The sequence below is a fragment of the Colias philodice genome, chromosome 20 (assembly GCF_061535455.1).
Source record: "Colias philodice isolate Cphi_HAF_F1 chromosome 20, ilColPhil1 Martin Lab GWU primary, whole genome shotgun sequence".
In the NCBI taxonomy this organism is placed as follows: Eukaryota; Metazoa; Arthropoda; class Insecta; order Lepidoptera; family Pieridae; genus Colias; species Colias philodice.
The window spans coordinates 9606680-9622127 of NC_143105.1; the positions used below are offsets into that span (position 1 = coordinate 9606680).

Genomic DNA, 15448 nt, shown 5'->3' on the forward strand with positions numbered 1-15448 from the left:
TAACTACCTACTCCATCTTTTATATTTATGAGTTCTTATTAATTGCTTCAATTAATTATATTTCGTAGAAACCACACACGATGTTGTACGAAAGGTAATAAAATAAAATACCCAAATGATTTCTAGACGTTTATTTCAACCATAAAACGCAGATTATCCGCGTTTACATTTACATGTGCTTTTGTTAAAACAATATCTTGTGAATTGCACTTTATTAAAGAAAATGTAACTAAGATTAGGGTTGTCACATCGTATCTTAGATACATTTAATACTTTACAATTTTATAACACAAATATGGTTTTTTGATTCTGTATTGTGACAACCCTAATTGAATTAGATATAGGTAGGTATACCAAAAAAATATGCATAGCGGTTTTTAAGTAAAGAGAATCAGTCATTTTAATAAGCTTACAAATATTTCTTCGTCGTAATTAGAAAGTGAAGTGCAATTTAAATTATAATTGTTTTAATCTACCTGAAAGTTTAAAAGGTAATAAATTAAACAATATTTTTTAATGTTAATTTAATAACTTTTAACAATCCTGCATTATACACGTTATATTATATTGAAAAGCCATAAAATATTTAATACATATGCTAATTTATCCTATATTTACAAGAGTTTAATATTTCTTGAAAGAACTTACTTTTAACGGATTTAAATCACGATTTATTACAATTTACGTTCGAACAATTTAAAATTCGTGAATTAAATCAGTTAAAAGTAATTTCTGTTACCAATTTTTGGACATAAAGTAATTATTTGGTGAACCCTCAGGTAGATTTAGGCTTGGTTACGACTAAATATAATTTATTTTAAATTCGTTTATAAGTCTATTTACAATACCTTAGTAACATATTGCATAATACATCGGAACCTTAATTATATATACAGGTGCAAAATGAGAAATTAGTGTGTTTTAATTTTACAATATATTATAAGTGTCTTGTCTTTAAGAGTCATATTTACGACTTGCTGGTAAAGTCATTGAAAGTATTCAACACTTTGACTTGTAAGTAATCTTTTGTAATGCATTTGCTAATTATTACTGGCCAATTATATAAAAACTAGATATTTTTTTGGGAAGTAAGTACCTACTTTTCATTAAGTTGAATCTAAGTAAGTAATAGACATGATCATAGAGCTTTGGTATAATTACGAATGTAGTACCTAGGTAATTCAATAAAATGCAATTTACAATTCATTGAATATTTTTTTTATTTAAGGAATGATATTCAATGTATAATTATGTAAATTACCGATACTATACTTTTACCGATTACTGATTCTGTTTTAGAAATAATTAGGTACGTAGGTTCATACTTCATAGGTAAGTATATTAAAAATAATCATAAAACTTGTTAATCATAAAATAACAAAAATTTATCATGAACTAATTAGGAACAAGCATTTTCACCATAACTATAGGTAATATGGATATTTAAAAACATTTTAACAGAATATTATAAACTTGGCACCGACACTTACAAAATGTACAATATCTTATGATATATAAACTACATTAATAATAAATTACTTACACATATCACGTTTCTAAAATAACTATTTACATGTAATTGCAATTATTATAATACTAAGCGTTATTTATTTATCACACTGACGGTTATTATTTACATAAGTTGTTGACAAAGAAATAAAAGCTTTGTTGATGTACTAGCTCATATATGTATTATTAATTACTGAAACAAAATACTGTTATAATTAAAGTACCATATTCGAGTCAAGTTAAAAAAGTTTCGAAAAGCAAGTGACAGTTGGCCTTAATCTCTTGATAAAGTTAGTAATTTATGCCTAGAACTGAATTGTAGAGCACAGTTTTCATTGTAGAGATCAATAGATTAACATAATATGAAACACCAACTGTTTTCATCATATCGTGTAATTAAAACAGTTTTCTGACCGTTTAGGTAAAGTTTTTTCAAACTTGGCACACCCATGGCCATGTTTATAAATTTCATCTAGCAGTAGTTCATCATAACTTTTTAAACAACATTGAAGACAACCATAAATTGAAAAACAACATCATTACATGTTTAGACCGTCAGTTAAAAGTGATAATACGCGAAGTTAATCGGCTGATCGTCCTGCACTTCACTATCCACGCCACTCTTATCCTCTCTAGACCAAGTTGAGAGATCGCAGGGCGCTTCGTGATGCGTATAGTACTCGTATTCACAATATTTGGCACTCGCAGTGTTCATGGGGTCGCAGGCGCGGCTGGAGTCCGCACCGGGCTGTGATCACTGACGATGGTAGTGTAGGTCTAGCCGTGGTCGCTTGGCATCATCGTCGTCACTGCAAGGGTCAGCGTCATGGGATTCTTGCTCATCGCACTCGTCTCCGAGCTCCTCTTGTTTGCGTTTCGCGGTCGCCATTTCAGCGGCGTGCTTTTTCCGCCATTTTGTTCTTCTGTTCTGGAACCAGACCTGGAATGGAGAGGTGGGATTAGTTCTGAAGTATCATCGTCAGTCATCATCAACGAGTATCATCGTCAGTTTTGTAAAAGTAAAGATTACAAGAATATATCTTTAAGAATATGTTTTATTAACGGTTTATTATGTATCGGAAGATTTATTAAAATATGTTTACAGTAGGGTAAGGTTTTGTATAATTAGATAAGTCATCGGCATCTGACTGAGTTGATGTTCTGATTTGATTGCGAAAATAAATAGTTCTGAGAATACAAATAAACCCAATAAAGCAAACTAAACACGTAGTTACTATAGGTATATTTTAGCGTTAGTTATTTGTTCTACCGCTTAATTACTTTGTTTCCAAAGAATGCCTAAGCAAAGAGCCGAAATTTCTCAACCCGTTAACAACTGAAATGGCACCAAGTCAAACAACGAAGCCATTCCACCTGCAAGCACCACTAAGCTATTTGTTCTGAAGCAAGCCAAATATAAAGAGCGGGTCAACATTCCGCCGTGTGGACCTAATCTCCTCGACCGACATCATAATACCTCATTAAATACCACCTTTTAAGTCGCAACGATTCCCTAGCTCTGCGCTCTTTACCCCGCTTAAATCTCCAGACGAGCGATAGGGACGGAGATAGTAGCACGGTAATTAAGGGTCGTTTTGCAAATTACACGGTACTTAACCAGCCATATAACACTCATTAATCACTGGTGTTCCGTCCCTTTTTAGCGCAGTGGGATCGTATGACGCTGTCTTCTTCGCTCCAACGGCGGACGGTAGACAGGCCTTTAATTAGGTCATAAATACATTTTCATGATTAGAGCCTGGAGTTTGTCGATGTTGAGTGTTCGGGCAGATGTCGGAGCTATTATAAGAGAATCGCTTTCGTTTTTCGACCTAACGTCGTTTTATCTCCATAAAGAGGCATCTATTTGGCGTTTTCGCGTGAGAAGTCTGCTTCAGTAAGATGCTATTTTTTTCTTCTAACATTGTTATCGATTTCTGTATTTTTTTATAAAGTAGGTATATCTGCAGTTTACAAGAGGATTTATTTACATTCGACATTATTTCGGCAAAATGAAGCAAGGCTCTCCTCAAAGAGAATAATCTCTCCTTTCGGAAACTTTAAACAAATTACTAACAGTTATAACTTAATTCAATTTAAAAATTCATAAGATCAATTTCTTAACATTCTAAATCTTCATAAGAATGAATCAAAGTACCAAATGAAGACTGATCAAAACATAACAAAACTTGGTGGTAATTAGTCGGTAGCAAGTTATCGGTAGAGGTCGCTGCCGCCGTTTGAGGCAATACACAGATGTTTAACGATCGACGAATATCGCTTTATTAATTTTTCTGGTATGGTCTTGGTGGTGAGCGATTGATAAAAATAATATAAACAATAATTATTAAAATTAACAGTAGACTTCGTTTAGATGTTTATTAACATCTAAAAGCACTGTTGAACAGTAAGACAATTGTAACGTCATAAAACTTTGTCTTGTATTGAGAAATTGCCCACTTTTATAGTAGTTTTTGAATAAAATACTTACTACTTCTTAAGATTTACTATTTAGGTTTTCAACTATCTTTTTTACCATATCAGATTGTACAAAAGTAACAAAATGTTTGATGAAAATATTTATTTTAAAATATGTAATAGTCTAAACTGAAATCTGAATCATTTAATTCTCAATACGCGCGCCGCCGATTACTTTAAACCGCTTACCGCTTGCATTTAGACCACACCCTGAGCAAGGATTAGTGTTGTAAGAGCATTTGTAACGATATTTTAATGGCGACTTGGCGCTTATTAATTAGACCCAACACTGGTTGTGACGTCATAAATACAAGCTTTACTACTTGGTACGTTTACTGTTTCGGATTGACGGCTAATTGGCAAATTTTATGCGATAGGTATGTTTATTGATATGTAACGAAGGGAATACCTTGCTCGTGTTGTTAACACTTGAGCTTTATTGGTTCATATTTGCAACGTTTATTGCTTTGTTGGGTGCATTAAACCCGTATGATGGTTAAACTAATGATTTCTCCTAATTGATGTCTGTAGAATATCAATCGTAAATATGAATATAATTTAAAACATTATTTTTATTATAATACTAGCGGTCCGCCCCGGCTTCGCCCGTGGTACATATTTACGTTTTCTCTACATAAAAACCATCCTCGTACTTCAAGGAATATAATAAAAAAAGAATTATCGAAATCGGTTCAGCCGTTCTCGAGTTATGCGCTTACCAACACATTTTGCGATTCATTTTTATATATAAGATATTTTTGTGAATCTTTATAATAACGCAATGTTAATGGTTAGTGGCATGTGTTTGGTCTTATCTTTGTAATTATCATAATGCATGTATTTTAACTTGTGAAATACTAGCGGTCCGCCCCGGCTTCGCCCGTGGTACATATTTCGCAATAAAAGGTGGCCTATGTTCTTTCTCAGTGTCTAAAGATTATCTGTGCCAAATTTCATCAAAATCGGTCCAGTAGTTTATGCGTGAAAACCATATATACAAACCTTTCCTCTTTATAATACATATTAGTATAGATATGGAAGTGTTAATATTTCAAATAATTAAAATTTATATTTTTTTTTACATTTGAACTTTTTACACCATGCGATGATATTTCTCTGAAAATAAACATACAATTATTATATATCCCAAAATACGTCTGTCAAAGCAGAGCTATAAAAAACATAGACAACAAAACAAGGCATCGTAACTTGTAAGTAATATGGCAGATTATTATAGCCCTATTCCCTTTTATTCGCTGTGCCGAAGCGCGAAAAATATGTATTATGCCTGTCTCATTCTTGGTTTGGGAAGTTATTACAGGATTGTTATTTTGGTGTCTGAAATCTGTATTACCTATGACTTTAGTAGGAATATTTTTTATTAAATGTATAGATGTCATAAAATAGACAGTCTAGGTAGATTAAAAAGTTGTTTTTTCACTGCTATTAAATTTTTGTTTCACTGGAAAAGGGAAAATTTAAAAACTTAAAAATATATTTGGCCGGAACGAGGGCGGACTTCTTATTTTTTCTGACTTTCACGAAATCGAAGTGTTGCTTCTACTTTAGGTATATTCTATACATATTTTGTTCCTGTCTTTTATTCGTATTTAAATTAGAATCCCTATATATAAGAATGCAACCTGTTTTCCTTGGTCACGGCATCACGCGTGAACGGGTGGACCGATTTCGATAATTCTTTTTTTATAATATTCCTTGAAGTACGAGGATGGTTCTTATGGATAGTATATAATAAAAGTATCCTACAACTGGAACCATAGAAGACTCAAAGCATTGACAGTTAAAGGATTGTGAGCAAGTAGAGCCAGAAAATAACAAAAAAATAACAATAAGAAGCAATATAATAATTATAAACTTAGCGTTAGCTATATAGGATGTGGTCAGTGTTGGTATTCCCACATAAATATCAAGGTTAATTCGTCATTATCATTTCTATCAATCATTCGGAAGCTGAAAGACAGCTCTTTGTGGAAAGATCAGGAATATTTATTATTAAATATTTTAAAAGGGCTGTAATTGATAATAATATAATATGGGCTTTTATAAAAAGTTCCATACCTATTCGTTATTTACATATTACCATAGAATAAAAGCATTGTTCGTTGCACAGTACAAACATCACCAAAACTTACCATACTGCGATATTTACGAGCAAACTTCGAGTACATCCCTCCATTATTATTTATATTATTATTTTCCACCGTTCCTTTATTCGCCTTACCCCTATTCAATTACCTAAGTGCTTCGAGGAACCGCGAGAAATATGTCCGTCTCTTTCCCCGCTATGAAAATAATGACTCTATCGCATTCTAAGAATAATTATGTGACTATCTATTATTTTGATAGCTGTAGCTTGTAATGGCTCTCGCTCTGACCGAATAAAAACGGATCCTCCATCTTGGTTTGAAGGTAATTAATTTCAATGATACAACGAACGGGTTAAGATGGTTGATGCTCAGTATAGGGATTAGCGTTGGAAAGTCAGATTGTTGATAAAAAATAATGACGTATCAGCTAACAAAAGTGTTGTAGTTACGTATTTTGTGCTCTGATAATAATAATTAATTGGTCACTTTCATCTTTCGAAATTATGATGTGAATAAAAATCATAGGTTTCATAATACAACTCTCTTTGTATTTTAAATTGACTCCAATTATAAGCCAGCCCGCAAGTTATCAATCAATGTAGGTACTATACGACCTTAGAGTACGGTGATGAATAATTTCTAGTTGATAAACTAGAAATTATTTCGAAAACAACATTTAAAGCATTATAACTTGAGAATGTAAAATATATTCTCAAACCAGCCCAGTCACTTGTTCATACAAAAATCTTCACATTACTCTGTAAATAACACAAAATAAATGCAAACCAAGCCACAGTATAAATGATCTCCGAACATCAATCATTTGGTAAAACGCACAGAATACTACAAACGCCGTCTATTAACATAGAGCAGAAGGGTTACTGATAAGAGTGACAAATGTAGCGGCTAATGATGCTGGCTTACGAGATATCAACGAACTTGGAATAAAACTATGTTGGGAAAGTGTTTTAGAATATTAGTAAATAAAGTACATATTTATAGAAGTTGTATATTATGATGTTGTAGAATTTGATAAAGATATAATAGTTTGATTCCAAGCTATTTTTTACTTGTCTCTTCTTTTGAGAAAATCTTGGAAATGATTTGACAGTAGAGAAATATTATAATATAAGAATGAACAGATTTTATAAGGTAAATGGTAGTAAACAGATAAACTTGGTAAAAATAATAAGTATTGAAGATACAATGGTGATGAAGAAAATGACAAAATTTTTTACAGGCAATTATAAATTAATTTTCTTTTGCTAGGTTAAACGAAACAATAGATACTATTTGATAATTCGAAGTTCAAAATTTTCCAGAAGTAATTATTGATTTATTAATTATTAATAGTTATCGATAATAGAACAATAGCACAAGATTTTTAACGAATGCCACACCAGTCATCTATCCGATGATTCACCGATCATTGAATTCCACAGACTACTTAAAATAAAATCATTTGGTTATCCACTATAAGAAAATAAGTTATCACTATCCACAAACAATTCAGTTTTGCAGTCATTCCGCACTGCAGTTACTGAAACGTAGTTCAGAGACAAACACACAGCCCATCCATCATGGCGGGCCTAGCGAATGCACTCGTTTTTATTTTCGTCCATTAGCAAGGGCCATCGATCAAAAACACAATTCCAATTTACCTGCAGCCACAAATTCTTCAAAACTGCTCTGATAACATATTATTTAACGTTACTGTTTCAATGTTTTATTGATGAATGGCTCAATGGCGGTTTTTATTTTAGCTCGATTGCAGTTCGGAAAATTGAACGGGTTGGTATAAACTGTTATTGTGATTGTATGATTCTTCCAATTTAAAAAATGGTCAAGATATTGTTTCTCTTAGTTACGTTAGTAAATATTAAGTATTTGTCGGGCAACTGAACAAAAATTATCTTCTTGCTTAACAATTATTGTATCTCCTAAAATGCTAACCTTTGTTTTGTGATAGGGTCAATTTGTAGTTCATAGCTTTCTAGCGATTAGTGTAAACAGTAGAGTATAGACTACTATAAAAACTAAAGTCTGTAGAGAATACCAATTCCCATAAGGTTTTGAACCTATATTTAGGTGCAATTCTCCAAAAATTCCAATAGGTAGGTATACAAACAAAACAAACTCTATAATCACCGAGAAGAAGCAGATTTAAGAATATAGCTGATTCTCATAGAAATTAATATACTGCCAATGAAAGATTTTAAATTATTACGTTGCTGTAATTATTTACTACTTAAAATGTAGTAACAATAATCCGGCTTGTATCCAAATGGAGGTCAAAGCTTCAGAGATTGTCCCTAATCATTTATCGATTGCAACTGTAGTATTCAATGATGTATGTCTGTTAATGTTCGTAATTAATGGTGGATAATTGCCTCTTTTATATTGGAAGTTTTTAAATATTATTAGTAACGATTTGTCTGGTTTCTTCATCTTCATTATATGTCAATTCGCATATTATTTATCGGCCTCTTACAGAGTTTTATTATTTTGCGGCTACACCATCTCGTTCTTGGAAAAAACAATTTCTTTTCGTCAATTTTATTCCAACTTTTCCTCAAATAAAAACATTGTATTGTTATAACGTTTATTACATTATTTTATGAATATTATAGAGGTCGTGCATCATCATTAATTCAATAAGATTCTTCCTAAAAACCTACACAAAAAAGCACAAGAATCAAGCTTGATTTAATTACATTAAAACAAATCGCATTTTTTTGCGCAAATGAAGTTAGGTTAATTGATTAAAAGGGAGCTTGAAAAAACGTCCATTCAAATTTAACAACGATAAATCATAAAAGGATTAGAGTGGAGGCTACAAATTTGCCATTATTAAAAAAACTCATTTGCAAATTTCTAAAGGAAGAAGATATTAAAAAGATAAACTTAATTATCCCTCCGGACAACAACCCTCTCTGCAGACGTAAAAATGTTAATGTCTTGACTGAATTTTTTAAATAATTCGGGGACAGGAGTGAAGTGTAGCCAAATATAAGCTGAGTGTTTGTTGTTTTTCATTTGATAGGGAAATATCAAATGAATCATATTATGTAATATCAAATATCAAATATCAAATGAGTGTGTTGATCTGCACGATTACATATTATGTTTTGATAGAGATATTAAGTTGTATTTTTTCACTTTGGTTTATTTTTATTCGAGCAATAATTCAGGCTTTATTTTACATGTTCATGTTTCAATTAATGAAATTCACAGCTGAATATACAGTTCCTAACAAATAAAAAGCACCTAACTAAATAGAATTATGATTTATCATTGAAAATATTCATTAATAATAAAATAGAGATCAACTCTCAGTTGCCGTTAATGTAAATAGCTCGGTCAAATTAGACATAAAAGTAGGTATTAGTTATAAACGAACAACTATAAGCTAAAATATTAAAAATAAATTTCGCAATATCATAGGCTTGTAACGAAATTACATAAAAACGTTAACAATAATTATAAGTCGGTTGGAACAAACCGGACAAAGCTGGCAACATGGAACTTTGCAAATTAAGAAAATGTAATTACCGCCTCCCCCTCCCCCCTCCACCCCCACGGACATAATTAAAGGGAATCTTGTTGTAATTTTGACATTTAATTTTTTTTGAACGTCACCTCACCCTTATTAATTAATTTTGTACCTCTAAAATTTAATCTCTGCTCTGTTTTTTGGCGACATTTTTTCTCTTAACTTAATGGAGCCGAGATTTTTGATAGTCAAGTTTTTATTAATTCTCGTGCCGCTGATTTATCTGTGATCTGATTATTGAATTAAATAAAACTTTTTTCGAGTTTTTTCATAAGCACAGCAAAGTTTTTTGTACTTTCGTATACTTAACTACGCCTAGCAAAAAATATTGAGACATAAAATAAACAAACTAACTTAGTTACTTACAAAAATACACTTAAAAATTTGATTTTTCTTTTCATTTTCATTCCTACTGCTAATATTTCAAAACAAAAGTGCGAACAATACTAAACCGCAGTCATTTGTACCCCCTAGCAGATAAGACCGTATCGAAGGCGTGGTACACACCGTCACACGCCATTTAAAATTACAAAACGGCTCTAATCTTGTGTATTGGCTTTAAATCCCTTATCAGTCATCAAGTGATTAACTTGTATTGCTCATGTTTTCCGTTCTTTGGTTTAGTCTGTGGTATGTTGTCAATTTTTGTATTTTGAAATGGCAACTCAAAAGTTTTAGGTGAATGAATAGATTAGATATTTTTTGCAGATAGGTGAGATGTGTGATTTTATATTAGTTATTTGTTAGGGAAAAGGCTAAATATTATATTTTATGTTGTGTAATTCATTTGAATTTTATAGTCTATTAGAGTTAGCTGTCGAACTTTTAGTATTTATTGCAAAGCATCAAGGTTATTGTAAAAAAGCAGAAAAAAAATCTAACACCTGACCATTAAATACATACCTACATATAAATATAAACATTACACCTTCCTAAAGCATCTTCACACTTGACAATTTTACAAAACACAACGCATCGCGAACTCAAAAATATAAAAACCATCCCACACACCGCAAACCATAACAGTAAATATGATTAAAATTTATAAATACATTCTCAAAAGAACATTAGAGCTACGCTGTCGATACAATCGCTGGCTTAACTGTCATTTAAATTTAAATTAAGGTATTACTCGTTCGAGCGGCGTTCGCTGTAAATGCACATGCATTCGTTTGTCTTATCGCCGCGTGGGGTGCGTGTGGCGAGGGCTTTACTGTTAAATGACTTTACAATGCTTTAAAACATTATGTTTTGGCTAATTCGGGGCGGCTGCTTGTCACTACATAGTATAAAACAAAGCTTTCTCTGTCCCTATCTATGGCTCTATGTATGAAAATCTTTAAAACTACGCAACGGATTTTGATGCGGTTTTTTAATAGATGGAGTGATTCAAGAAGGTTTTAGTATATAATTTATTAGGTATTAGACAAAGCGGGTGAAGCCGCGGGTTCGCTAGTTAAGCTATTATTGTATAAACCTATAATGACACAAGAGTATAGTCTCATGAAGAAATACAATAAATTCTTTATCGTGTTATAACGTGTTGCTTAATCGTAGATCCAAATTTGTAGAGATTCATTCTAGACTCTAGGACGACCGTGGCATTTAATTCCACTTAGTCATTTTGCTTCTGAAGAATGTTAAAATTGACTTTAATTATTGGAGTATAATGTGACATGAAAAAGCAGATGATTATCGAATTTCTAGGTACATCGTTAGTAAGTATTAATTTTAATTGTAGCAATTGCGGCAGCTGGCACGTGTTGTAAGCGGCTCTGATATTACTATGTAGAACCTATTCAACAAGGTTATTAAGTTGTTCTAGTTTGTAGGTACCTACTGTAGGTATAATATAAATGTTTCGCAAATAATGTGCTCTTTCCAATTGAAGTCACATTAGTAAGTCGATTAGGTAATTCCTTTTTTAGGCCTTTCAGAAATCACTAAACTATATTCTATAGCTAATCCTTTAATTTTCATTTAAATAAATATTATTGAACAAATCCCTTCTCAATTCTACATCACCATAATTCATAAAAAATCGACCGACCAAAGATTAATAAAAAATAGCATCGCAATAGAAAGCAACTGCGACCACATCACAACAAACATTTCCGCGCTATCTGCGTCCGACTCCAACAATCGGCTATCAATATCCAAGGGACGCAATCCCTCGCTCGAACAAATTGAAAGCACCCATGTAACCGCCACATCGCGATGCGATCGGATACGCGCACTGTTTTATTATTTATCAAGCGTAATCCGCCAACGTTATAAATCTGTGCGGACAGGGAGCCAACATGGCGGCACTTTTTTCGCGCCAAAAAGAATCGGCCGCGGAAAGCGGCAATGAGCGGCAGATTAGGCCCGGATAAGTCCAGGTTATTAATGGACACGAGATACACACGACAGAACGGATAATAAATGGATGTGCAATGTTTTTTTCGGTAAATTTGTTTATGTTTAGTCTGTGGCCTGTGCCGATGTGTCAAATGGTTATTTATGACGGAGCGGGTTGGGGTTGCCGTTTTTTAAACATTGTCAAGTGTAACACGAAATGGATTATTAAGATATTGTTTTTATTTAAACACTTAATTTAGGATGATTTGTTATTTGTTATTGACGCCACCGTAATTGTAATAATAACATAAAATTGTCGTTATTGTGTTATAGTCTTAATACTGCGCAATAAATATGATCGTAACAAAAGTGCGAAGTCAGAGGATGATGTAGGGACAAAGGAATGGATCGTAAACCGACAGCTGACTTGAGCATGTTACTGGAACATGGGGTTGTGTACGAAAACGGTAACTGGCCTCTATACAACCTATTTTTATGAAACATTTTGTAAATAAATACTAGTTGGTCTTATAAATTGCAAATGTAAACTTTAAGTTATATAACAAACACTGTATTTAATTACAATTTTCATTGCAGTTGTGAAATAATAACACAAAGTATAGACAGAACGAAAGAGCGCAAAAACAATATCCTCCCAGCAAAAGTGCAAAAAGAAGTGTACACTTTTATAAAAAGGCAACAAAACCTATCACGACACAATATTACACTGCGCTCTCACGAAATTGTCCTGTAATATTGTTCGAGTGTGGTAAATGTGTAAGTTTCCGTGGCTCGCACTGTACGTAGCTATCTACCAGTTTATTGGACAACTTGCGGCTTACAGGAGTTTTAGAACTCTTTTCTATCCGCTATTTCGTCTCATAATATTGCCGACATAATATTATAAGTTGTTACGAATTTTTATTATTGTATTATGGAAGCATGTTATGCGGAACACGCATTCATATTATTGGTGTTTCTTCTGTTTAACATAAATTATAGAATGAGCAATGAATAATCAAAACTGTAAACAAGTAGCTCGTAGTTTCATTGTTTCTTATTCAAGCTCACAACATAAATCATAATAGATACACTTTAAAGCACTCTATATCCACCTATGTAAACAAATGCCCGTACCGCCGTAATCAAATTCAATTCCACCATCAATAATTTAATATCCGACTGAAACAATTGCAAAAACACTTACATTAGAACAAAGTCCATAAAACCTCAGTATGAGATCGCACCGACATGAAATTTGATGTGCCATCATAACGATATTACGAGCGTCCGTCTCGATTCCATTCGATTCCGCCCGAATCGATTCATGAATATATATTGCTCGCTAGCTGCCATGCGAATAATGAATTCTTTTATCGTGATTATATTTTTTCGATGAATCCAACTGTATCTTTATGTAAGTGCTTTGCTAATACTTGATTTCATTATACGTATACAAATCTTCTGAATTGAACTAACATTGACTTCATAAACTGTTATGTTCTTCCCATCATCCGATGGTATGTTGTTATCTAAATAACTTATTTATTTTTGTATAGATATTAAGTCAGTAGTTATTTGCTAGTAGTGATTGGTGGACTGTGTAACTGATGCTACGTCGATGTAGTTTAAATTATTAAGGAACATCCAATACGACAAAATAAGGCTATTATATTACATATCGCTACCTAGTGATAAGGCCGCCCTTTGCTGTTTCTGTAGTATTGTCTTTGTTATGTGTATTTATGTATTTTCAATGCAATAAAGTATAATAAATAAATAAATAAATAAATGTGATAAAGTCTCCGCTCTTTAAATTTTCTCTATTAAATAATTGCATTGTAATGCATGAAACCACAGTATTACAATGTAAATAATATTGTAATACTGTGATGAAACTTACTCGTAGCACCTCGTAGCTTATAACACGTAGCTGTAGTAAAATTACACGTCTATCGGCTACGCGTAGTTACGTAGTGCATCGTAGCCGCTACGCAAAGCTGCTTCAATCAAAACCCTCATAAACGAGTAAACTGAAAACAGAACTCATAATAAATCCTGTAGCAAGTAAGCAATAACTGAATGTAGTAGGGATACTCGACTCGTTACCGATGCTACGATAATGCTACGATACGTATGCGGCCCGCGCGATCCTTTATTATTATTTCCACATATTGACTTTGCGTTGTCTATTGGGTGGTGTGGTGGGACGGGTAGGGGTAGGGGGGAGGGGTAAGATGTAGTCGCGTAGACACATGTAGCGGTCGAATCGATAACGTAATGCGTTTAGGATTGGCTGCTCGTTTGCGCGCCGACGGATTACACCTAACTTTACATGTAATTCGAGTTTAATGCTTTCGCTTGGATAGTGTTTATATTATGTGATCTGCTTTTATTTCGATGAGGTGATGTTGTGTCCTGTTGCATTGCGATTCTTAGTATATGACGTTTATATTGATTTGTCGAATGATAATTGATGGGCTTTATTAGCTCTATATATTAGCTATGAATCGGGTATGCATTATAATATGTAGTAATTATACAAAATGTCAAGGATGAAAACGCATCATTTTTTATATTCTTAATGTTCTTTATATTCTTCTTAATAATCTTAGTCCTTAATTCCGATTTTGATGAATTGCAAAGGTTCTACGTTCTATGTCATAACTTAGATGTCTAGGAGAAATAGAACACTGCTCTGAGTCATTTATTATGTGATAAAAATATTATAAAAGTGTTCCTTATTCTATGTCAGTAGTGTAGGATAGAGACTACAAAATTGATAAAGATATGGGATGTATTTGCGCTGTTTTATTTTATACGATTATTTTTCCGACCCAAATATCGACCAATTTGAAAATTTTCTCTGGTCGTTGACGTCAAACTGACAGGTTCAATTCAATTGTGAAATTATTGGCCGACATTTGGGACGAAAAAATAATCTCCCGAATACCACACGAGCTTCAAAATTATCTGGCATTTCCCTCAAGGTTCCCTGCAAACAAATAAAGTCGTCAAGTTTTTCAGGAAAAATCACCCGCGCTTCGCGCTCGTGATTTTTTAACCTTGACTAAAAACTTGACTCCTTCATTTGTTTGCAACGAACCTATCGGAAAATACCCGATAATTTTGAAGCTCTTGTGTGTATTAATATTATAAGTGATAAACTGAAATGCTGAAAACTTGTTCAATTTCACTACTTGACACACGTAGGTATGTAATTAATATTTAGTTAGACTAACAACTCAAGAACATCTGAATCGATGAAATGATATTTGATTTGCTGCTTTCATCTCTACTTTATATAGCATCCCTACTAAATTTTTTTAAAACTTAAGTTAATAAAAAAAGCTAATTCTATAAATAAATCGAAAAGCTACATTTGCATTAACGTTTAAATAACACGAATAACAATTTTAGGTATATCTCTTTGCAATGCGGTGCCGGTACGGCCACACAG

The 15448-nt window shown here is 32.8% G+C and overlaps 1 protein-coding gene across 1 annotated transcript in view; it reads right to left on the reverse strand.

The window, feature by feature from the left end:
- Positions 1-1606: 1606 nt before the first annotated feature.
- Positions 1607-15448, reverse strand: part of HGTX (HGTX homeodomain transcription factor) — a 44577-nt gene continuing 30735 nt past the window's right edge. Inside the window, exon 3 of the mRNA XM_089708115.1 lies at positions 1607-2449. Within this exon, the coding sequence (XP_089564241.1) occupies positions 2264-2449 (186 nt within the window). The 3' untranslated portion in view covers positions 1607-2263. The remainder of the gene's footprint in view (positions 2450-15448) is intronic.